Consider the following 25,372-nt stretch of genomic DNA (forward strand, 5'->3'; position numbering starts at 1 on the left):
GTGCGCAGGTTTCTTCTAGTTGCAGCGAGCGGGGGCTACTCTTCATTGTGGTGCGCGGGCTTCTCATTGCAGTGGCTTCTCTTGTTGCGGAGCACGGGCTCTAGGCGCGCGAGCTTCAGTAGTTGTGGCTCGCGGGCTTAGTTGCTCCGCGGCATGTGGGATCTTCCCAGACCAGGGATTGAACCCGTGTCCCCTGCATTGGCAGGCGGATTCTTAACCACTGCGCCACCAGGGAAGCCAAATAAATGCATTTTGAATGGTATCCCAGTACACATCTATATTACATTCTCTCTATTTATACAACTGAAACCAAATTTCCATGAAACAATAGTAGCCCTGAATGTGCACCATGATGTTTTCTGGTCTTTACCATCTCATTCCATTTCATTAAAAAAAATATGAATCATGACCCTTAAAATGAATGAATTTTACAATCCATTAATGGATTATGACCTGCAGTATGAAAAACACTGATCTCATGTCCTGTCCTGTGCTGTAGAGGCTGGATTATTGAAATCTATGTTCCACAGACTCCCTTGCAACTGGGTTCTGCATGTATATAACTTATGTAAGATGGAAGGCAGAGTTTTTTTTGAAGAAGCATTAACAGAGCTCCCAATGTCAAGTAACTAACTTCATGGGTATTGAGGGGCAGGGTGTGGGGTTTCAGTTTTCCTGGCGTGGATCATAGCAGGTATGGTGTGGTTCTGCAGTAGCGCTGGTAATAATGGTGTCCTGATTACAGCAGCTTTTTGATTATGGCAGTGGCTATAAGTTTCTGGAGCTAGAAGCTTCCTGATGCAGAGGAAATAGCAGATTTGAATTTTAGCTAGATCAGTGCTATTCAAAGTGTGGTCCGCGTATCAATGTTAGTCCAAGAACAGTTTGTTACTTGTCTGCAGTTAGTACAGAAATTGACATTAAGTATTTTTAAAGTTTTATTGCAATTTGACATTGCTGCCACATTCAAATGAGTGATCAGTTGACTTTGACAAAGTATGGGTCTCTTATCTATTGGAAAAAATTATCACAGTAATCTTTCACCATAGGTGGTTTAAGAAGCACTGAGCTAGATTATTCTGGAGATTATATGGACATTGACATGAAGGTAAAGAAATAGGGAGATTTCCAGTCAGGATGACACAGTGATTTCATGTTTTATATACCCCTCTGGTCCAAACATATAGCAGAAAGAGATAAAATGTAAAAATAGAAAACCAAAAAAGATACAGCCAGCTCTAAAAACAAGAAAATGGAACAGAAAGCAAAGCAGTAGTACTGGACTTGCTGAGTTCCAGGTTGAGAAGCAGAAAAAAGCATCCAGGATTTTGGTGACTGTGAAGTATAAATTTCTTCATTGATGATATGTTGGTAGTAAGCTCAGCATTGTCTACAAATCTCTTTCTTTCAACTGATCTTAAAAGATTGCTATTTTCTCTCAGCTCCCCATTGTCCTCCTTATCTTTTGGATAAGGAGTATGAAGTCAGTCTGTATTTAATCTGCCAGTTTTTTTCCCAGATAGTTTTTAAGATATTCTCTTGGTCTTTGGAATACTGCAGTTTCCCTATGATGTGTCTGAGTGTGTTTTGGGGATTTATTTTTACTTATCCAGCTTGATATTTAGTATGATTCTCAATGTCATTATCTTTTCAAATATTATCTTTCTTTCATGTTCTGTGTTCTCTTCTTTTGGAACTTCTATTAGAGATATGGTGAACATTCTTATTCTATTCTCTAAGTCTCTTAATTGTGCTTTTACATCTTTTATTTCCTTTTCAGTTGTACTCCATTTAGGTAATTTTTTTCATACTATTTTTCTAGTTCAGCATCACTCTCTTCAGCTATGTATAGTGTGTTGTTTAACATATCCATTGAGTTGGTAATTTCAAAAACTATATTTTTTTATTTCTGAAAATTTCATTTTGCTCGTTTTCAAATCTTTCTGTTTGTTTTGTTGGTAACAGTATTTCTCTCCATGATTTTTAATTTCTTATTTTTTTTAGCCAATTTAATGTGCTTAGGAAGTATATGTATAATTCCATTATATGAAGTTCAAACGAATAGTACTCTTCATGTTTTTTTTATGCTGATTCTTATTCATGGTGGCCTGTTTTCTTGTATTGGTTGTAATTTTTTATTATGAGCTCATGCTTGGTGGAAGGGGAGAAAATATTTATGCGTGGAAATCCTTTGTGGCCCATTTTGAGAATGAGTCCCTTCACAGAAATCTTACATTTTCTCTTCTAGGCCTCTTGAAGTGTAATCAAACTGAGACTACTTTTCCAATTTTATACTGATTTCTAAGGAGTTTCTTGGATCACTCAATGTGTTAGGATAAGAGAGAATATCTTTATTTATTTTTTGTTTATTATTTTTTTGAGTCCCTGTTTTCAATTCTTTTTTAAAAATTGATTTATGGTAGATGTACAATATTATATGTTACAGGTGTACAATATAGTGATTCACAATTTTTAAAAGTTATACTCCATTTATAGTTATTATAATATACTGGCTATATTCCTTGTGTTATACAATATATCCAGAGAATATCTTATTCATAACTATGGTATATCACTCAATGGGATCTGATTCTCCAGATTTCCAATGTGTGAGTGTGTGGGGTTTCCCCATAGCACCAAACAATTCTCCAGACACTAGCTGGGGGTCCTATGATTCAACTCAGTTCTGACACTATCTACCCGGAGACAGCATCAGATTCCATAGGTTAAGGGTTCAGTCCCACAAGACTGTCCCCCCCCAACACACTTCAGATACCAATTGCAAGCCCAGGTTGTCACCTGTACTTCTGACCAACTGACTATAAATCAGAGGTTCCCACGACCCCCTCCTTGGGTTTTATTAATTTGCTAGAGCGGCTCACAGTCCTCTGGTTCCTTCCTTCTTTCCTTCCTTCCTTCCGTCCTTCCTTCCTTCTTCCCTATAACTTTTTATTTTGATAAAATTTCTAACTTAAAGGAAAATTGCAAGGATGAAGTTTCAGCCTAGCTCCACTGAGGCCATCCCCTGAGTCCACAGAAAGTTAAACCATGGCCATGAACTTGGGTCACTGGAACATTCACAGGCTGGCTCATACCATCTGCCTGCTTCTGGAATACAAAGACTTAAACTATGAGGAAAAGAAGTACATGGTGGGGGATGCTCCTGACCATGACAGAAGCCAGTGGCTGAATGAGAAGTTGAAGCCAGGCCTGGACTTTCCCAATCTGCCCTGTTTAATTGATGATGCTCTTGAGATCACCCAGAGCGATGCCATCTTTTGCTACATTGCTTACAAGTACAACCTATGAGGGGAGACAGAAGAGAAGATTCATGTGGACATTTTTGAGAACTAGGTTATAGACACCTCCAATTAGCTGGTCAGTGTCTGCTACAGCCCTGACTTTGAGAAACTGAAGCCTAAGTACTTGGAGGAGCTCTGTGAAAAGATGAAGCTCTTCTCACTTTCTGGGGAAGAGTCCATGGTTTGCAGGAGACAAGATCACCTCTGTGGATTTTCTTGCTTATGACAGTCTTGACCTGCACCATATATTTGAGCCCTAGTGCCTGGATGCATTTCCAAACATGAAAGACTTCATTGCCCACTTAGAAGGCCTGAAGACGATTTCTGCTTACATAAAGTTCAGCTGCCTTTGCCCAGGCCCTGTGTACATAAAGATTGCTGTAAGACCAGAAGATAAGAGCTGTCCCTGCTTCACTGGGGCCCTGAAGAAAAGCTGGACCTCTCTGTACCCCCAGAATCATCCCTCTTGTTCCTTTCTCCTTCTTTTCTTTCCCCTCCCCCATCCCTCAGGCCTTATTAGACCCCTTTCCCTCCTCTAATCTCTGTTCATCTTGGCCCTTTAAAGGTTTACTGTACCTTACTTTTCTTTAGCAATTCCCCACCCCCCCAATCTTATCCTCCCTGCATAAGCCAACCAGACCATCCTTCCCTTCAGTGGTTGCCTCTGCTTTGAGGTACCTGATTGGACCCTTCTCTAGTAGAGCTCAGCCCTGAGCGCCCCAACACTGCTCTGAAGACCAGTATTGGCCTGATGTGGAGACCCTGCTCCCCCAGCATGGTCCCTGTCCCAGCCCTGCCTGATCCCCAGTAAAGCCTTCTCTCTCTCTCTCTCTCTCTCTCTCTCTCTCACACACACACACACACATACATACACACACACACACACACACATAGAGTTTATGAAGTAATGTACAAGAGAAGAAAATCCTAGACCTATCTCATGAAGCAAATGTTACCATATCAAACCCAACAGCACTAAAAATAAATAAATAAATAAAAGCATCTCAACTGTACTAATCATATCTTTTATTTTCTGTATTTTATATGAGGCTTTGACATCTCGGGGCCTTGCTAATCCTGAAGAGACTACCCCTTTCAGAGCTAGCTAATTCCTAGTGATATTAAACAACTTGCCTGCCAGGATGTCTTTGATATGCAAACCAACCAATCCATAGTCCATGCTCCCATCTACCTCCTTTATTGAACTCTCACACACCAAGCCAATATTCCCCCTGCCCTAAATCACTCCAGGGGCAGGTACAGGACAACTGAGGACCACCCTCATAGCCCAGAGCCCACTGAAATTATTCAAACTAACCAATCCTAAAATGCTTAACTTCTCTTGCCTTTTTCTTCCCACCAAAACAACAATGAAGGCTTGTGCTCATATTTTTCCCATTCTCCTTCTGCCTCCTAACCGACCCTAGTACTTCCCCATGTGGCCCTGCATGGTGTGACATGTCCTCTTCTCTTGGAAACTGTGAGTAATAAACTCTTATTTCAAAGGCAGTTGTCTCCATATCTGTCACTTTACCATACCTGATTAAAACAAATCCCAGGAAGAATTCAAGACGTCAACCAACTAGAGTTTATCCCAGAAACAAAATGATAATTAATTATCAGAAAATCTATTAAAGTGATATACCACACTAAAAAAAACACAGTCCTATAATCATATCACTTGAGCAGAAAAAGCACTTGATAAAATTCAATCAAATGTATCCATCCAAAACCTAGGGCAAACATATGTTTAATTGTGACACTTTTGACATATTCCCATAAAGTCAGGATTTCAATAAACATTAATAAATGCTTCAGTCCTACATTATATTGAAGTTATTAACCAATGCGAAAAGTCAAGAAAAACAAAGTGTATCCAAACTGGATTAGGAAGAGACAAGCTGTCTTTATTTGCAGACTGTGTGATAGTCCACATAGAAAATTCAGGAAAATTCAAGAGAACCTACACATAAATTATTAAAACAAATAAGAGGTTTGCTGGATAAAATATCAACCTATAAATCCAATTGAAGTCCTCAGGGTGCCTTCAAATTGTAGTTTATAACACATAATACCTAGTGAAAAGCAAATTTCAGAAATATTCATGTGGTTTGGTCTCACATATAAAGTTTAAAACCTGAAAAATAATACTATATATGTTCTAGGGATGTATACAAATGTAATCATTTAACTAAAGCTTGCATGATAATGACAAAGTCTAAATTCATGATACTGATTGTCTCTGGGGAGAAAAGGGAGAAAATGAGATTAGGGGTGGTAACACATGGAAATTCACCTAGATCTATTATTATTTTCCTTTAAAAATCAGTTACAAATATTATAACAAATTAAGATTTGATAAAGCAGGGTGGTGGATGCATGGATATATCTTATATTTATTGCTATAGTTTTCTGTACAAAACATTTTACAATAAAACCAAAGGAATTAGGGAAATAAGTTAGAAAGCTGTTTGGTAATCTAGATGAAAGTTGATAGGAATACAGTCCAAGACAGTATTCTAGAAAGGAAGAAAGAGAAAGAAATATTTGGGCTAGACAAGGAGATGGGACCGCGGAGGAAGAGTGCATAACATCTCGCAGGTTTCTAGCTTGGATGACTGGTGTGGATGGCATTGCAACCACTGAGATATGACAGGAGTGTATTTTCTGCCATGTTTTGTTTGAAATATCCATGGGACTTCCTGGCGAGAGTATGAGACTAAAAGTTGAATGCATGATTCTGAAAGTCGGGAGAAAGTACGGACAGGCAATATGGGTATGGGAGTCAACAGCATTATAGAAGGTGGTGAAAACTATGCGAGTAGGTGAGACCATCCAGGTGATGATAGCAGAGTGAGAAAAGGAGCAGGAGGAGGATAAAGTCCTAAGAAATATTAATATTTAAGGAATTGGAAGAGTAGGTGAAGTTCAGAGAATGGTTGGGGAGACACAGAGGAGAACCATGAAATTGCTGTGTCACAGAGGTGCATGGAGTCGAAAATTTCAAGAAGGTAATGTTTGGTGGTTTTACATATAGCAGAGAAGTTCAGCAAGAAAAGGATTAAAAAATTTGCCTATTACATTTAGCAAATAGGAGGTTACTTGTGACTTTAGCAAGCATAGTTTCAGGGAATTGGGAGTTGGGGGAAGAAGTCAGGTTGAAATGGGTTGAGAATATAGTGGAAGATGAATATAGGAGTATAGATTGCTCGTTTAAGAACATCACCACTACTAGCTTTAACAATATAATCACTATAACTATCGCCACTACCAATAACGATAATTATTTCCCTCATTACCAGTACAATCACAGTCCTGTCCACTGGCTTTTTTGTAATTCCTTTTCCCTTCCCTCAGCTTCTCTCTTTTTATGCACATCTACTACATTTGTTTGGCTCTGTGTATAAGATAGGTTCTTGACCTTGAAGGGTTTACTCTGTAGTAGAAAAGACAGGCATGCAAACATGCAACTTTAATACATGCACTCTGTGGTTGTCATTCATATTATTCTCCGGGTATTTCCTGCTTTCCTCATTCTGGGAATACAGTAGGATTATACATCCTTGCTCCCTGTAGCTGAGTGGGGCCACGTGTTTAATTCTGGCCAATGAGTTACGAGTTAAAGGAACATATGCTACTTCTAACCTGGGCATTTAAATTTAATTGTTGGTGTGAAACCCTCTAGAGCCAAACTACAGTAGAGTGGCTAAGTACAGCCTGTAGGCCAAATCCAGCAGGAAACATGTTTTACAAATAAAGTTTTATTGGAACACAAATGTGCCCATTTATTGTCTATGGCTTCTTTTTGCTCTAATGGCAGAGTAGTTGTGACAAAGACTGCATTGCCCTCAAAGCCTAAAATTATTTACTATACAGAAAAAGTTTGCTGACACTTTCTCTAAAACAACCTAGCTTACCCTGATGCTCCATACTGAGGCAGTGTAGTGATAAAAATTTCTCTGATGTAAAGTGTGGTGTATTTGAATGAACACAGGCTCAGAAGCTAGATGGGGTCTCTGAGTCTACATAGTTAGCCCTGGGTGCTATGGAACCCTCTACTCAGGCCGTTGTGCGGCTCAAATCACTGTCTGACAGCACCAGCCACAAGGAAGAATGAAAGCAAATGGAAACAATCTCAGACTTGCATTGTATGGCTCTAAGGGGTTTCTATAGACTGAAAGTTTGTGTCCGCTTCAAATTCATATATTGAAATCCTAACCCCCAATGTAATGGTATTAGGAGATGGAGCCTTTTGTAGGTGATTCGGTCATGAGGGCAGCACCCTCATGAGTGGGATTAGTGCCCTTACAAAAGAGACTCCACAGAGCTCCCTTATCCCTTCCACAATGTGAGAACACAGGGAGAAGGTACCATCTATGAACCAGGAAGTGGGCTCTCACCAGACACAGAATCTGCCTGCACCTTGATCTTGGACTTCCCAGCCTCCAGAACTATGAGAAACAAATGTGTGTTGTTCATAAGCCACTCTATCTATGGTGTTCTGTTATAGTAGTCTGAACAGATTAAGACAAGAGTAAAGGGAATATTGATGAGTGAATGTTCAGTAAGATCAAGCACTCTCTAAAAGTCAGAGCTGTCTAAAATCAGAATGAGTTGCCTTGCAAGAATAGAGGGTGCAAGTGACCCTGGGGTATGGAGCATAAGCTTCTTTTTGCCCCAAGTATACAAGAAGAAGCCAACTTAACTCTTGGAAAAATGGTATATTAGTTTTCTATAGCTGCATAACAAATTGCTAGAAACTTAAAACAACATACATTTATTTGCTCACAGTTCTGTAGGTCAGAAGTCTAGCAGAGCATGACTGGTTCTCTGCTCAGTGTGTCACAAGACTGATATCAAGGTGTTGGTCAAGCTGAATTCTCATCTAGAGGTTTTAGGGAAAAATCCACTCCAAAGTTCATTCTTATTAGAATTCAGTTCCTTGTAGTTGTAGGACTGAAGTCTCCATTTCCTTGTTGGCTGTTAGCCAGTGGTGGCTCTCAGCTTCTAGAGGTTGCACACATTCCTTGTCATGTGTCTCCTTCCATCTTCAAGTCAACAATAGCGTGTTGAATCTTTCTGGTGGTTGAGTATCTGACTTCCTCTCCTGTGACCAGTCGGAGGAAACTATTACACTTTTAAAGGGCTCACGTGATTAAGTCAGTCCACCTGAATAATCTCCCTGTCTTAAGGTCAATTGTGCCATATAACATAACCTAATTATGGGAGTAAACTTCATCATATTCACTGCCTGGGGAATATGCAAAGTGTGTACACTGGGGTGGGGGAAACCTGGGGGGTGCATCTTAGAATTCTGCCTACTACAGATGAGAAGAGAATTCTAATATTGCATACTTAGCTGGACAAGTTGATGTTCAAAGTACATTCCAATCTTGAGAATCTATGATGCTGTGACTACATCAAAGTTCAGATTGAGAAGAGGGCCTAAGTCACAATTTCTGCCTTCATGCAGTTTTCAATGCGGGAATAAAATTAACACATACAAAACTATTAGCATTGTGCTAAACGAATGGTTAAACTGTGCAAATTAGGAGTCTATAGAAGATAAAGGAGGAGAGAGATTGGAGAGGGTTAAAAATGGTTAGAGTGTTTTCTTGGAGAAGGTGTGACTTGAACTGTTATTTGAAGGAGGATGAAATAGAAAATAACAAATGTCTTCCTCTTTCTAAACCTCTGGATGGTTTTTATTCATTGTACATTCACATTTCCAGTGTGATACTGAAAAATAGGCTAAGAAGATTTATCCAAAATTTAGAAATAGGCAAAAGTATGACTACATATCTTTGCAAGGTCATACTGGAATATTGGCAATATACTCATATTGCGTGAAGATCGATTCCCTCGGTCAGTGGTTCTCAAACTTTCATAAGCATCAGAATGCCCTGGAAGGCTTGTTAAAACACATAATGCTGTGTCCTAGCCCAGAGTTTCTGATTCAGTAGGTCTTGAGTGGGTATCAAGAAATTGCATGTCTAACAGGATCCCAGGTGATGCTGGTGCTGCTGGTCTGGGGAGCACGCTTTGAGAATTATTGCTCTAGAGAAACATACCATTGTTTGACTTACTATTTACCGTTGATTAAGGCAAAGATTCTGTGAAGTTACAGGCTAAATTATAGAAGTTGCCAGTGATTTTTGTCCAGTAGAAATACAAATAATTTCTGTCCAGTGAAAAATATAATTCCAATAGTATTGCTCCCCTGTAAGACATTTAGCTGTTTTATGTTTCAGCAATTTAGCAATCTTATTTCAGCATTCCTTCTTTCAGTGACTGTATATACTAGTCTCTCAGATCCTTCTTTGAGCTAGCATTAATACATACCCTCATTAACAAGTTAAATAAATCTTCGTGTTAAAATAAACTTTGGACATGCATACTATGTTTGTATGATAGTCATGATTTTTAACTTTTGGAAATGTATACCTTGACAGGGTTGTGTGATCAAATAAGTTTTTGACAAGCCAAGTTAAACAAATTTACACAGGATTCTTAACAGTGCACCTCTCCCAGACTTTAATTTGCTATTTAAAAAGTAGATGATGCAGCATTTCACAAACTTATTTGACACTGGACACTTTTTCCTCAAAGTGTCTTTAGAAAACATTGTCCTACACAGTTATTATCAGTGACATCACAGCCATTTCCACAATTTCTAAAAGAAATATGTTACCTAACTGCACATATTGAATCTCATCTCAGTGGGAGAGCATATTTTTAAAGTCAAGGAAGAGAACTTTTGTGTCATTTGGCACTGAGGAGGCCTCCGCCACCAGATTCAGGGTGGAGAAACTTTTGTCCCCTTTTTATCTCCTAATACCAAGCAGGACTCCAAAGTTCCCCTCAGAGTTCCTGTGAGATGACAGAGAAAAGTTCAATGCATTTTTTTCTTCCCAGATCCAAATCTCCCATTGCCAAAAACCTTTCTTTTCAGCCCAAAAAAATGTTTGTAGATTTCTCCTTTTTCAGTGATGTCTAGGATAACTATGCCACAGAGTTGGAGAACACTCACCGGTGGTTTGAGAGCAAAGGTAGTTACTATGTCAGGAATTCAGGGTTCTGTTTCTGTAGCCCCACATCAGTAGAGGCCTGGATTGAGCCCAAACCATGTTCCAACTATGGTTTCTCATTCTGGAAAGTTCTGTTGTAATTTGGGACCTTTTTTCCCCCAGAAAGGCTCTCACTTTCTCTCTCCACAGCCAACTGACTCCCTTGAGTGCTAAACTAAAGTTGGAGAATTTGAGGATTGTAAAGATTGACAGTTTGTGGTTTGCTTCAATTTAGAAGCAAATCTTGTAGGGGATCATGTCTCTAAATTTATGAAGTAGAGAAACTACTCTCCTTATGAGTGAGCAAGGACTTGGAAGACTGTTCCTATGGTCAATTGTGTGTTGGTCTAAAGTGAGTAAACCACATACGTTTATGTTTGAAGTTCCTGGAAGCATTTACACCAATTGGATTGCGATATGGTCCTTCCGACCTATAAATTTGGTCACCTGATTTTTTTTAAATTAATCAATTTATTTATTTATTTATTTTTGGCTGCATTGGGTCTTCGTTGCTGCACGCGGCTTTCTCTAGTTGCGGCGCACGGGGGCTACTCTTCATTGCAGTGCGTGGACTTCTCACTGTGGTGGATTCTCTTGCTGCGGAGCACGGGCTCTGGGCACGTGGGCTTCAGTAGTTGTGGCACACGGGCTCAGTAGTTGTGGCTCGCGGGCTCTAGAGCGCAGGCTCAGTAGTTGTGGCACATGGGCTTAGTTGCTCTGTGGCATGTGGGATCCTTCCGGACCAGGGCTCGAACCCGTGTCCCCTGTGTTGGCAGGCAGATTCTTAACCACTGCACCACCAGGGAAGTCCCTGGTCACCTGTTTTTTAACCTGCTGGAATGTATTCTCTCAGGCAGCTTTTCCCCATGTTCCATTGATATGGAACACCCACTGAGGTTGGTAACCTCATTCTTGGTGGGCTCCACGAGAGATGTATGGATATCCTTAGCATCCATATGTCCACACTCACACTACCCCCACTAGTCCCTTCTATATTGTGCAGATTGGAACAGGCCCTGACTCTACGGAACCACCTAAGGCTGGAGGCAAAAGTTCCCTCAGGTGAGTCTCCAAGTTCTAAAACTGAACCCTGGCTTTAACTACCATCAAGGCCATCATGTGCCCACAGTGATTCAGGTCAGCTCCCTGTGAGCAAACCTTTCTATATTTGGTCAATTTTGTCTCCTCCTCTCTTGTAGTTTACAGTGGAGTGCACAAGCAAAGCACTTTTCATACTATGTCACAGGATTTGCTCTTTGCCCTGGAGAAATGTTCCTACGATTCATTCTATTTGCATGTGCAATGGTCACCATCTTGCATCTCCTTTTATTTAAACTTTTAATTTTGAGATAGTTGTAGATTTACATGCAGTTGTAAGAAACAAGTCAGAAAGAAATTGTGTACCCTTTACCTAGTTTCTCCCAATGGTAGTATCTTGAAAACTGTAGCAAAATAGCAAAGCCAGGATACTGACATTGAAACAGTCCAGGAACAGAACATTTTCATCACCACAGGAGTCCATCCTGTTGTCCGTTTATAGTTATATCCACCACCTTACCTCCCTTCATCTGACCCCCTGGCAACCACTAATTTGTTCTCCATTTCTAAAATTTTATCTCTTCAAAAATGTTACATAAATAGAATAATACAGCATGTAACCATTTGGAATTGGCTTATTTTTTTCACTTAGCATAATTCTCTAGAGATTCATCAAAGTTGTTATGTTTATCAATAGTCTGTTTCTTTTTATTGCTGAGTAGTATTCAATGATATGAATATATTACCACTTGGTTAACCATTTACCTGTTGAAGGACATTTGGGTTATCTTCCAGTTTTGGACTATCACATTTGTGTAAGGTTTTTGTGTGAATTTTAAGTTTTCACGTTATGAGTGCAATTACTGGTTCATATGGTAATTTTATGTTTAGTTTGTTTAAGAGACTGCCAGATCAACTTACAGAATGACTGTACCATTCTACATTCCTACCAACAATGTATGAGTGATCCAGTTTTTCCAAATGCTTGTCAGCATTTTGGTGTTATCAATATTTTTATTTTATTTTATTATTTTAAAATTTTATTTATTTATTTATTTATTTATTTATTTATTTATGGCTGCATTGGGTCTTTGTTGCTGCGCGCGGGCTTTCTCTAGTTGCAGCGAGCGGGGGTTACTCTTACTCTTCGTTGTGGTGCGCAGGCTTATCATTGCAGTGGCTTCTCTTGTTGTGGAGCACGGGCTCTAGGCACGCAGGCTTCAGTAGTTGTGGCACACGGGCTTAGCTGTTCCGCTGCACGTGGGGATCTTCTCGGACCAAGGCTGAAACCCGTGTCCCCTGCATTGGCAGGCAGATTCTTAACCACTGTGCCACCATGGAAACCCAATATTTTTTACTTTAGCTCTTCTGATAAGTATGTAGTGATATCTCATTGTGGTTTTAATTTGCATTTCTCTAATGGCTAATGATATTGAATATCTTTTCATGTGTTTATTTTTATCTAGATATCTTCTTTGGTGAAATGCTTGTTTATGTCTTTTGCCCATTTTCTAATTGGATGGATTATTTCTTTACTGTTGCATTTGAGAGTTCCTTATTTATTCTGGATACAAGTCCTTTGTCAGATATATGTTTTGAAAATATTTGAATAAATTCTATTGATCTGCCCTCAAGTTCACTGATTCTACAATATCTTCTCTCATCTCTCCTGTACTATTGAGCCCATCCAGTGAGTTTTTATTTCTCATAATTTTCACTTCTTAATTTCCATTTAGTTTTTTATAATTTCTGTTTCTTTGCTGAGATTTTTAAAAATCATTTTTCACTTGTTTCAATATAATTTGTAATTGTTTACTGAATCTTTCTCAGATAATTCCAACACCTGACTCATCTCAGCATTGACATCAATTAAATGTTTTTTTTCCTTCAGGTTGTGATTTTCTTGGTTCCTGATGAGGAGTGATTTTCAATTGTATATTGGAAATTTTGGCTATTACACTAGGAGACTAAAAAGTTAGTCCCCACTAACTTTTTAATTTTAACAGGCATTCACTTTATTGAGGTTTAGCATGCAGGTCCTGGCCTAATTTGGGGACTGTGGTTCCAAAGACAATATAATTTTCAGAGCCTTTGTGGTCCTATTTTTGTCCACTTGGTTTATATCATGTCACTGGGGCTCTCATTGATCCTTGCCAGTGTTGTCTGAAGGGGCTGAAGAAGTTTGCTCAGGCTTGGCTGCCTGGATCTTGTAGGTGGGGGAAGGGAGTCTCCCTTCTTCAGAGTTGAATGGTGTTTCCTGGTGCTTGTTTTAGCAGGTTCCTCCTGTCTGTGGGGGATGACGAGTGCCTCCCTAGTTGGGTGCTTGTCGTGAGGGTTCCTCTGAGTGTCTGTGAGTGGGGGCAGGGAGAGTCTTAGGCCTGCAAGGACAAATAGGCTTCCTGGGCTGGGTGCATCCTGTCACAGTTTCCCCCCCTGCCTGTGGAAGATGGAGAGCACATCCCAGGCTACATACACAATTACTGTGGCATGATCCACTTGTTAATCTCCTCTCTTTGACCAATCTGCACACAGACACACACGCACACATACACAGTGTCTCTGGGTGTAGGAGGGGAGCCTCAGGTCCAATGGGGAAGCAAAATGCTTCCCCAGCTGGCACTCGTGCTGTTGACCCCCTTTGCCAGAGCCCTATAGTTGTGTGGTGTCTCTAGGTGGGGGAGGTGAGTCTCCAACAGGGTAAGGATAGAGAGTGCTTACCCTAGTAATTTATTGTCAGTAGGGTTTCCAATTGATTCCCCTTGCTGGTTCTGCCAGGTGCACATAATAATATCAGTGGGACTCCTGTTCCATCTGGGGGAGGAGTGAGCCTATCTGGGCTGCCCTTTCTCTTAATAGGTTGGGGGTTAAGATATGCCAGGTCTGGGTGGCCTTCCTGGCCTTCTTCTGTTGGGTGGTGGTTCAAAAGATGCCCTGCCACTGTTGTGTTTCTCCAGTCTTGTGGTCCATCTTCCACCTTTCAGAGTTTTTCTTTGATTGTCTCTTGAGTTGTTTTTAGGGGTCATAGTCATGTTTAGCAGGGAGCAGAGAGAGATATGTCTACATCATCTTGTCTGGATGTCTCACCTTTCTTTTTTATATATAATCTCTATTTTAGCATTCCTAGTAATTTTACAAGTCTCTTCACTATCACTTTTGACTTTATCACTGTTTTTGCACTTATCAGATGTTAAAGAATTAATATTTGTAAAGCATCTTAGAACCAAGTACAAAGTCAGCAAATATGCGTCCACCTAACAAATACTGTGAGAAAAGACACCAAAGCGTTGGCACATAAACACTAAAAATATAGTAATCATGCTTTTTCTATAGAGCAGGACTTTCTTTGTTCTTATGTAAGCTTGTAAGTAAAGAGGACTTATGTGTTTGAAATCGTAGTGATCATTTATTGAGTTCTTACTGTCCCTGGGTAGTATGCTAAGGTCTTTAGTATATTAACTCACTAACTCTTGACAATAACCATATATGATAATGTAATGGTTGAATAGTGTCCCGCCAAATTGACAGCCCAAGTCCTAACCCCCTATACTGGTGAATGTGACGTTATTTGGAAAAAGGATCTTTGCAGATGTAATTAAATTAAGGATCCCAAAATGAAATCATCCTGGATTAGGGTGGGCCGTAAATCCAATGACTAGTCTCCATATAAGAGGAAGGAGAGGGAGTTTTTGAGACACAGAGAAGGTCTGTGTGAGACCTTCAGACAGAAGGTCTGGTTCAGAAGCAGAGATTGGAGTTATATAGCCCCAAGCCAGGGAACATCAAGGTTTGCCTGCAGCTACCTGAAGCTAGGAGTGAGGCATGGAATGGATTCTCTCTCAGAGCCTCCAGAAGTAACCAACTCTGCCGACATTTTGATTTTGGACTTCTGGCTTCCAGAACTGTGAGATAATACATTTCCGTTGTTTTAAGCCACCAAGTTTGTGGTCATCTGTTATGACAGCCTCAGGAAACTAATACAGGTGTATTATTATATATCTCCATTTTATAGATGAGGAAACGTGGTTGGAAATGTTAAATGACTTGCATATATCCACACAGCTAGTAAGCGGTGGAGGTGGGAATTAAACCCAAGACTATCCACTACAAAGCTTGTATTTTCAATCTTAACTTTCTAAAATATCATTCATAACGGGTTTAAACAGCACCAAAGCCTCCACACTTCTCACTCCCCCAACCCTTTCTTCAGAGGTCTTTCCCTATTCCAAGAGACTTCCATTGCTCTTAAGCTGTTCCTGCTTCATGTTGCTAGTAGAGATGATTGATTCACCTCATGGCTCGGTATTACTGATCCTCACTTCTTCCATCTCAAGGCAAATTTAAAGCGGTTCTAGAGGAGAGGACAGTGCTTAACACAAAGGAAAAGCTTCTGATAGGCAGTCTTCAGGCGATGAGCAGCCAATCAGAGGTAGAGATGCTTTTAGGCTGAGCAGGGTCTGTCAGTTCATGTCACCCGTGCTGATGCCTTGTTTCCACCACACTTAAAGCCATTCCAGCCATTGTTTTGAGGATCAGGCTATAGAAAAAGATACTTGCCTCCTGAAACTCAGTCTGTGGGCCCCGGAAGTGAGCAAGAGCTGTCATGCAATTTGTCCCTTGTCAAGAAACCTTGTATCAGGTGCTGGGGAGAAAAGCAGCAATTGTTACTTCCCTGTGGTTCTTCTAAAAGTGTTTCTTTGTTAATAGGATGTCATTAAACATTATGCACAGTTGGCTGGATATTTAAATTATAGATGAAAACATTTTTTTTTGTAAAATGTGTGCATGTAAAAATAAACCAATGTGTGAGAACAGAGTGCCTAAGCAGCAGACGGCACGCTCTGGGACTGGGCATCCTGATGTTATGTCTGCCATCAAATTTGGTGTCACTAAGTCGTTTCAATATCATATACTTATTAAGCACCTACTGTGTGCTAGGCATTGTTCTGGCTGATTCTCTGCTTAGTGTCAGCTACATGGGATAAATTCTTAATTCACCAATCCTCTGAATATAGCTAAGATGAAGCAGAATATCATTTTTTTTGCTTCTTCTGGCAGGAGTTAAGAAAAATGGGAGCACATAATTCTACACTAGAGCCAAGTAAATCTGAGACTGAATTCTGTTTTAACCTTGACCTCTCCAAATGGAACATTTTCCACATTCATTCAGCTGACAACCTTGAACAAATGGATCAGTGGTTAGAAGTCAGAGAGAGAATTAGCCATCAGTTCTTTTCTGAAAGACTAGCCAAAGAACTGTTTCTAGAATACTAGCTAATTACTTAAATGTTGCTGGAAAAAATGTGCTAGTGCATATCAGTTAAATTGCTTGAATAAACATGGGCATATAAAACCTTATCAGTGTAATCATATCTTAGAAAATGTGAGCTTGTGCCCCAGTATCCTTCTCTTTGAGAACTTTAAGGAACAAAATGTTCCCTTGACAGTGAAGCACTTCATGTGGCAAGAGCCCCCATGGGTAAAGCCTAGTATGGGAGCAGAAACCAATGCTGTGATTGAACAATCTCTACAACTTGTCATATGGTCTAGTTAGTGATGGAGAAGATCCCTGATTCAAGAGCAGACCCAGTAGAGAGGCAATCTTTGAACTGCAAGCCACCATGTGCTGGTTGTAGAATGTGGCATGATTGGAATTTGGCTGGGGATTGGCTCTAGAAAATACTGTGTATACAACATACCCAGTGTCAAAGGTAAGAATATTCTTTTTCTTTCTTTTAACATGTTTATTGGAGTATAATTGCTTTCAATGGTGTGTTAGTTTCTGCCTTATAACAAAGTGAATCAGCTATACATATACATATATCCCCATATCTCCTCCCTCTTACGTCTCCCTCCCACCCTCCCTATCCCACCCCTCTAGGTGGTCACAAAGCATTGAGCTGATCTCCCTGTGCTATGCGGCTGCTTCTCACTAGCTATCTATTTTACATTTGGTAGTATATATAAGTCCATGTCACTCTCTCACTTCGTCCCAGCTTACCCTTTCCCCTCACCGTGTCCTCCAGTCCATTCTCTATGTCTGCGTCTTTATCGCTGTCTCGCCCCTAGGTTCTTCAGGACCTGTTTTTTTTTTTTAGATTCCATATACCATATATATGTGTTAGCATATAGTATTTGTTTTTCTCTTTCTGACTTACTTCACTCTGTATGACAGTCTCTAGGTCCATCCAGCTCACTACAAATAACTCAATTTCGTTTCTTTTTTATGGCTGAGTAATATTCCATTGTATATATGTGCAACATCTTCTTTATCCATTCATCTGTCGATGGACACTTAGATTGCTTCCATGTCCTGGTCATTGTAAATAGTGCTGCAATGAACATTGTGGTACATGACTCTTTATGAATTATGGTTTTCTCAGGGTATATACCCAGTAGTGGGATTGCTGGGTCATATGGTAGTTCTATTTTTAGTTTTTTAAGGACCCTCCATACTGTTCTCCATAGTGGCTGTATCCATTTACATCCCCACCAACAGTGCAAGAGGGTTCACTTTTCTCCACACCCTCTCCAGCATTTATTGTTTGTAGATTTTTCGATGATGGCCATTCTGACCGGTGTGAGGTGATACCTCATTGTAGTTTTGATTTCATTTCTCTAATGATTAGTGATGTTGAGCATCCTTTCATGTGTTTGTTGGCAATCTGTATATCTTCTTTGGAGAATGTCTATTTAGGTCTTCTGCCCATTTTTGGATTGGGTTGTTTGTTTTTTTGATATTGAGCTGCATGAGCTGCTTGTATATTTTGGAAAGTAATCCTTTGTCAGTTGCTTCGTTTGCAAATATTTTCTCCCATTCTGAGGGTTGTCTTTTTGTCTTGTTTATGGTTTCCTTTGCTGTGCAAAAGCTTTTAAGTTTCATTAGGTTCCAGTTGTTTATTTTTGCTTTTATTTCCATTTCTCTAGGAGGTGGGTCAAAAGGGGTCTTGCTGTGATGTATGTCATAGAGTGTTCTGTCTATGTTTTCCTCTAAGAGTTTTATAGTGTCTGGCCTTACATTTAGGTCATTAATCCATTTTGAGTGTATTTTTGTGTATGGTGTTAGGGAGTGTTCTAGTTTCACTCTTTTACATGTAGCTGTCCAGTTTTCCCAGCACCACTTATTGAAGAGACTGTCTTTTCTCCATTGTATAGTCTTGCCTCCTTTATAAAAATTAAGGTGACCATATGTGCGTGGGTTTATCTCTGGGCTTTCTATCCTGTTCCATGGATCTATATTTTTGTTTTTGTGCCAGTACCATACTGTCTTGATTACTGTAGCTTTGTAGTATAGTCTGAAGTCCAGTAGCCTGATTCCTCCAGCTCCATTTTTCTTTCTCAAGATTGCTTTGGCTCTTTAGGGTCTTTTGTGTTTCCATCAAATTTTGAAATTTTTTGTTCTAGTCCTGTGAAAAATGCCATTGGTAGTTTAATAGGGATTGCATTGAATCTGTAGATTACTTTGGGTAGTACAGTCATTTTCACAATGTTGATTTTTCGAATCCAAGAGCATGGTATATCTCTCCATCTGTTTGTATCATCTTAAATTTCTTTCATCAGTGTCTTATAGTTTTCTGCATACAGGTCTTTTGTAGGTAAGAATATTCTTGATGGTAGAGAGTTATTCTGAAAGGGTCAGTTGTGTGATATAATGATGGTGATGAAGCAAGCAAATCTTATGGGGTCACACAGCATCTGACACACGCAGGCGACAAGGACCTCCCAGGTCTGAAGGAACAGCATAAATAAAAGAAAAGTATGTTGAAGATTCCAATCATTTTTATTTGCCCAACTGACTAGTAGAAATTCATGTCAAATTCTGACATGGATTTAGGAAACTCCTTTAGTGAGTCAAAGGCCCCATCAAACAGGAATAATTTTTTTTCCTGAGGGTGGAGTGGCAGTGATGTGTTGGTGAGGATGTAAAGCTCAGAAAAATGATGACCTTCTTTCTTAAATGTTAAATTTACTTAAATTTGAGAAAAACTATTATTTTTACTAGAGTGTGCCCTATTAGAGATTAGATATTTTTTCTTCTCCAGTAGAAGAAGCAAATAGATACTTGCCACACATGCAGAGCTTGATCCCTGTGGAGGAGATATTTGAGGGTTTCCTTTTAATTAAGCCAGTGGAAGGGAAGCCCAGGAGAATGATATCATGAGCTCTCATTTAACTTGGCAAAGCCATCTTCTACTCCAGATGACCTAGCCCAGGCAGAGTTCTGGGAGGTAGTAAGAAAGTTTGCATGAGGAGTTAGGGGGACCTCCATCTCTTTCTCTGCAATTCTTGGTCAGAGGGTCTCCAGCTTTTTCCATCAGCAGACACTTTTTCACTGGCCAGGTCTGGAAGTAGTCAAGAGGATGACCTGCATGCTCCTCAGGCCTTAACATGTCAAAGTCAGGGTTCCCCAGCATTAGATGTCTATCAAAAGCTTGGGTCTCTGTGGCTTTCTAACTACCATCACCCTTTCCTGATTCTTATCCTGTGTCTTTCAGAGCATTTCAGTCATGTACCCTGCCTGCCTCCCACACTGGTGCATTAACATGCTCACTGAAGCTGTTCCCTCCCCCTCCCCCTGACAAGAGACCCATCTCTCAGTGACAGTTCTTCAGGAACAGGACAGATGACTTGTCCAATTGTGTGCTCCTGTTTTGAGTCTGAAACTGCTGGAAGGTTTGGGGAGTAGAGATGGATCTATCTTTTTCTGTGCTACTGTTTGAGGAACCTGTGTGTTGGAATCAGGACTGAAGAGGGTCAAGAGTGTGAGGGTCTAAGAGCAGAATTCCACCACTGCGTGGCTCTGCAGTTTAGAGCCAGAAAGGGAACAAGCAGGATGGTGACAGCCAGATGATTCATGTGATTCCACAAAGGGCAGTCATTCTTAATCACACTTAATCACCTTGACTGGGACCCTATCCTCCCCTTGCCAGAAGCAATGGGAATTTTTAGTGTTAATTTAAATTATTTTTTAACTTTAAATAATTGAATCTTAAGAGGCCAGCTTTTATATCAATTTCAATAGCCCTCAATCCTATCATCTATCTATCTATCTATCTATCCATTCATTTATCATTGATCTATCATCACCTATCTATCTATCATCTAGCTATCCATATCAGAGTTTCTCAACCTTGGCGCTATTGAAGTTTGTTCCAGATAATTCCTTGTTGTGGCAGACTGCCCTGCGTTTTGTAGGATGCTTAGCAGCAGCATCCTTGGTCTCTACCTACTAGATGCCAGTGCATTGTGACCTCTTTCTCAGTTGTGACAACGCAAAATGTCTCCAGACCTTGCCAAATGTCCTCTGGTGGGGAGCAGAATCACCTCTATTTGAGAACTGCTAATCTATATCTCTCTATATAAAACAAAGTGGTTAAGAGCACACACAGCCTCTGGAGTCAGACAGCCTAGATTTGAATCTGGACTCCACCTGGCTCACTAGTTATGAGTCCTTGGGCCTCTCTAAACCTTGGTTTCCTCATCTGTAAAAAGTGGATAATAGTAGTACCTACCTCACAGGGTTTCTGTGTGGTACTATTAAAAGAGTTAATGTTTGTGAAGTACTTAGAGCAGTAACTCATGTATATTGAGCACTATAGAAATTGTATCACTGGAATGTTAACATTTGATCAAGATTCTATCATTTAAAATAAATAGAAGATGACAGAGTAGGAAGACCCTGAGCTCACCTCTTATGATTATTTACAGAGCAACTATTTATGAGAACCTGAAGATTAGCAGAAAATATTTTCCATGATTTTGTTCTAATGTTACAGAAGAAACATGCATACAGTTTGTAACTCGTAGTTAATGTTATAGGTAAGAAGAGATATCAAAAATATGAATAATTAAACAAATGTTAAAGAAATGAAGTAATAAGCATAGAAGTTACAAAATGTTCCTCTGTCTTTGTTCATGCGGGTCAAGTCAAACAAGTATGTTTTCTTCCTCTAGGAAACTACATGATCAAAGCTTACTTTCCCTTATAGACAGTATATACTTTAGAACAAACACATTGATACTGGTTTAAAATTACGCTGTTACTTAAAAAGAGAAAAGAAGTGAATTATTTCAGAAGTTATACTCACCAAACGAGCTCAACATTTTTAAAAACTGTACTTTCACAGAGTACCAGAAGCCTAAATATACTTTCAAAATAGCCTTCAGACACCAGGCAAATTTATACAAGGCACAGTTTGAAAAATCTAACTCTAGCTTTCCATTGTTAGCTTCAAAGCCAAGGCAATGTGAATGCTAGATGACAGAAAGCTCAGAGGGCTGCTGCATGTTTCAGCTCTTGCTGGGGCTCTGGATTCTGACCCGGGAACACAAAGCAGGGCCCTCCCTACTCCCAGACCTCAAGGGAAAGGGCGGCAAAGACATCTGAATCCCCTTCCCTCAACGTGGTGTGTGGTTGCCTAATTTTTATCTCTCTTAGGAGCCAATGACACATGATTGAGGTGAATCCCAAGTTGTCTCTTTAGGGTTCTCAGAAAATGAAAGGTTTTATGTCTGAGTACTCAGTGGGAACAGATAAAACTGACGTTCATTTTATTTATTTTTATATTTAAAGGGTTTCAAAGCCAAAAGACTTTAAGCACACTGACCTGCCCAGAGAACCCCAACCTATGCACAACCCTGCTTGCAAAATCCTGCACCAATGATCCAAAGGTATTTCAGGATCATAATTCTGGGGTCACCACCACTTGAAGTTATCATAAATGTCTTTGAAGCAAATGAAATATGGGTAAGAGGAATTTTCTTTTAAAACTTTAATGTATAAATCCAACTGAACTTTAACCAAAATGGTGATAGTGAAACACTCAACTCATCTGAAGACAATCCTATAAAACTTCAAGACTTAAAATTATCTGACAGATATAAAAACAATCTCAAAAAAGGAAGTCGTATTGTGTATGACTCAGAAAATAAAAGATTATAGCATTTAGTCATAAGATACTTGAACAGGGAGTTTTCTCAATGACAGCACGCTCCGAGTCTTACAGCTTGGACCAGTCACCCATTTAATTAGTATCACTTTTTCCTACTCTTGCCAATACTCTGTCAAGCACTGAACATATAGTAATGAACAAGATTCCATCTCTGCTTTCTTGGAGTTTATACATATTGTGCGGCCAGACAGGTAAACAGTCACCTCTAATTCCTACAAGTAGGATGAATGTAGTTTGAGATGGGACCACATAGGATGCCTGACACATCTAGAGTATTCACCTGAAAGATGGAGTTAGTGAGGGAAGGGAAGTGGGTGGGGAGTGCTGGAGGTGGTGGTGAAAAGTGGGAAGCATTCCAGGCAGAAGCAGAAGCAAAGGGCATCTGAGAAAGAACCCTGTACCCTAAAGCAGCTGCTAGTAGTTCATTTTGGCTAGAACCTATAGTTGTGGTGGGGGTACCAGGTAAAGTTGAGACTGGTAGTCAAGGAGAAGGCACAATCATGGCCTGCCAATCAATTTTCATGGTGGCCCATACCTCTTCTCTGAAATCTCTCCCAGCTCTTGCTGAGTGGGTAATGGACCATAGGAGTCTGTCCCCTCCCTTGTCACCAGTGATTGGGCCAAAGGTCGGTACATGATTCAAGCTGGCAAAACCAGGTTTCTTTTCCTGAGGATTTGTATTTAGAACATGGGGATTGAATTCAGTCGTTGTTGTGTGCTCAAATGGGGGAAACTGTGAAAAGCCATGATTGGGACAAACAAATTTGGCTTCTATGTAAGTGCAACAGAGAAAGTAGGTTCAGACATGGAGAGAGAATTAGCCAGATGCAAAGAAAGCAGCTCTCTCAGCTCCTATAGGGTTTTCACCTCCTATCCCCAGTCCTGTCTAAAGCATGGCTGTGTGCTTTCTGACCAACGACTTGGAGATGACTGTTTTCTTTAAGTTAGCTTGAAAAAGATTTATTCCTTGCAATCATGTCATCTCTGCCATGGGATTAATGCCAGGCTCTATGTACAAGGATCTTGAGCCCCAACTGTATGATGGTTATGGGGAAAAGTCCTGGTACTGTATCTAGTGTTACTTTGGGCCAATTGTGAGTATTGGTTATGAAATAACTTTAAGTCAAATCGCTAACACACAAGTGATCCCTAACCTTTGCTTAATATTCATCTTAATGTTTTCAATGGATTGGGGCTTTGGTAACAGAAAATTAGCAAGGAAATAAAGCACTTGTCGCATTTCCACCAGCTTCCTTGAAACTTACAAATCTGAAGTCCCTGGTGAAAATGCACAGTTACCTCTGTATTTGCTTATTCATAGGATGTCTTTGAAAATCCTGAGGTTCTTTCTACACCAGTGAGAACTCCTTAGGGAACTCTGTAGTGCCCAAGTTTTACATTCCCTCCCTGTGACGAAAGTACAATCCTGGAAAGGTGAAAAATCAGTCAAGCAGGTGAGATACACTTCTTGAAAGGTCACCACTATGAGAAATGTGGAAGCCAGAGAGATGGCTTATTGCCAGTCTCCTCCCAGACACATGGTAACCAGATTGGGTTCCCTGACTAATTGACTTTCAGGGTCAGAAAAAATTGTGATATTTGTAGGTTTACTCAGAGAAGGAGAATCATATTAAAATATTTTGTGAGGATCATAGTGACATCGGATGCTCCCGTTGTCCCGCCCCTTCAATCTACAGCCAGTAAAACACCCATAACTCAGCAAAGATTCTTCTGCCTGACACACCAGGATGCTGGACAGTTCCACACATCTGTACATCTAAAGGTGGGTGGTCTGGAACACATGGAGGAGGCAGAACTGGGGGAACAGAAGAGGTGGTGCCTGTGATCCGGGCCCCTGGCTGTGACAGCTGAACCTGCAGCCCCAGAGCACTTGGTAGCAGCACAGGAGGCTGTGCACATGAGTCTGGCCTCCCAGCTGCAGTGGCACACACAGCTGCAGGAAACCAGGTAGCAGCAGCAGTGGGTCCTGTGACCCCATCCCTCCAGCCATGGAGGCCAACTTGACTCCAGCCTCCTTGACCACAGGGGTGGCACCCATGAACCCAACAACTCTAGAGGTGGCAGATGCACCTGTGACCCTGGATGTCTCCCACCATCCCCCTCCCCCCATGGCAGTGACCATGCTTGTGACCCAGGCAACTCTAGATGTGGTGGAGGCATCCACCATCCTGGTGTTCCAGGTGGCAACAGCAACAACACTGGAAGCAGTAAGGCACTAATGCCCCCAGAAGCACAAACAGCAACAGGAAGGCATCAGGAGACAACTCTAGCAGACATTGTGAAGGGTGGAAATACTGATTCTCAAATATAGCCAAAGGCTCAGGTAAGGGAAACCAAAAACTTGTGTTATATCACCACCTACTGAAAAACTAAAGAAAGGTTTCTAATTACTAACCTGTTGAATTGTTAGAACTAGGTAAAAAAATAGCTTCACCTAAAGAAGAAAGGAATTTGCTATTTCAAATTCATAAGAAGAAGAACAACTCATCGAACATCATGAAAAGCCATGGTAACATGGTGTCACAAAAAGAAAATGACAATTCTCCAAAAAACCAAACTTAAAGTCAAGGAATATTGTGATCTGAAAGAGAATTCAAAATAGCTACCATGAAGAAACTCAGTGAACTAGAAGAAACTCAGAAAGGCAGTTCAATGAGCTCAGGAGTAAAATTAATGAACAGCAGGAGTAGTTTACCAAAGAGACTGAAATTCTAAAAACGAACCAAACAGAAATTCTGAAGCTGAAAGACTGAATAACTGAGATGAAGAATGTATTAGAAAAGCACTGGAAATAGAATAGACCATATAAAAGAAAAAAAAAATAGTGAGCTTGAAAATAGAAATCTAGAAATGATACACATAGAAGAGGAGAGGGAACTAAGGGCTAAAAAAATAAAGAAATTCTAAAAGAACTATCTGACTCCATTATGAAAGGCAACATAAAGATAATTGGTATCTCAGTAGGAGAAAAGAGGGAGAAGGAGGCAGAGTTTAG

General features: G+C 40.2%; 1 protein-coding gene across 1 annotated transcript; it reads left to right on the forward strand.

Moving 5' to 3' along the window:
- Positions 1-3,048: 3,048 nt before the first annotated feature.
- On the forward strand, positions 3,049-24,202 carry LOC133081770 (glutathione S-transferase Mu 1-like). Its single transcript, XM_061178134.1, is given in 5 exon segments — positions 3,049-3,227; positions 3,396-3,461; positions 3,463-3,682; positions 11,373-11,431; positions 23,962-24,202. Coding segments are annotated over 5 exon segments (765 nt in total).
- The last annotated feature ends 1,170 nt before the right edge of the window (positions 24,203-25,372 follow it).

The sequence above is a fragment of the Eubalaena glacialis genome, chromosome X (genome assembly GCF_028564815.1).
Source record: "Eubalaena glacialis isolate mEubGla1 chromosome X, mEubGla1.1.hap2.+ XY, whole genome shotgun sequence".
In the NCBI taxonomy this organism is placed as follows: domain Eukaryota; kingdom Metazoa; phylum Chordata; class Mammalia; order Artiodactyla; family Balaenidae; genus Eubalaena; species Eubalaena glacialis.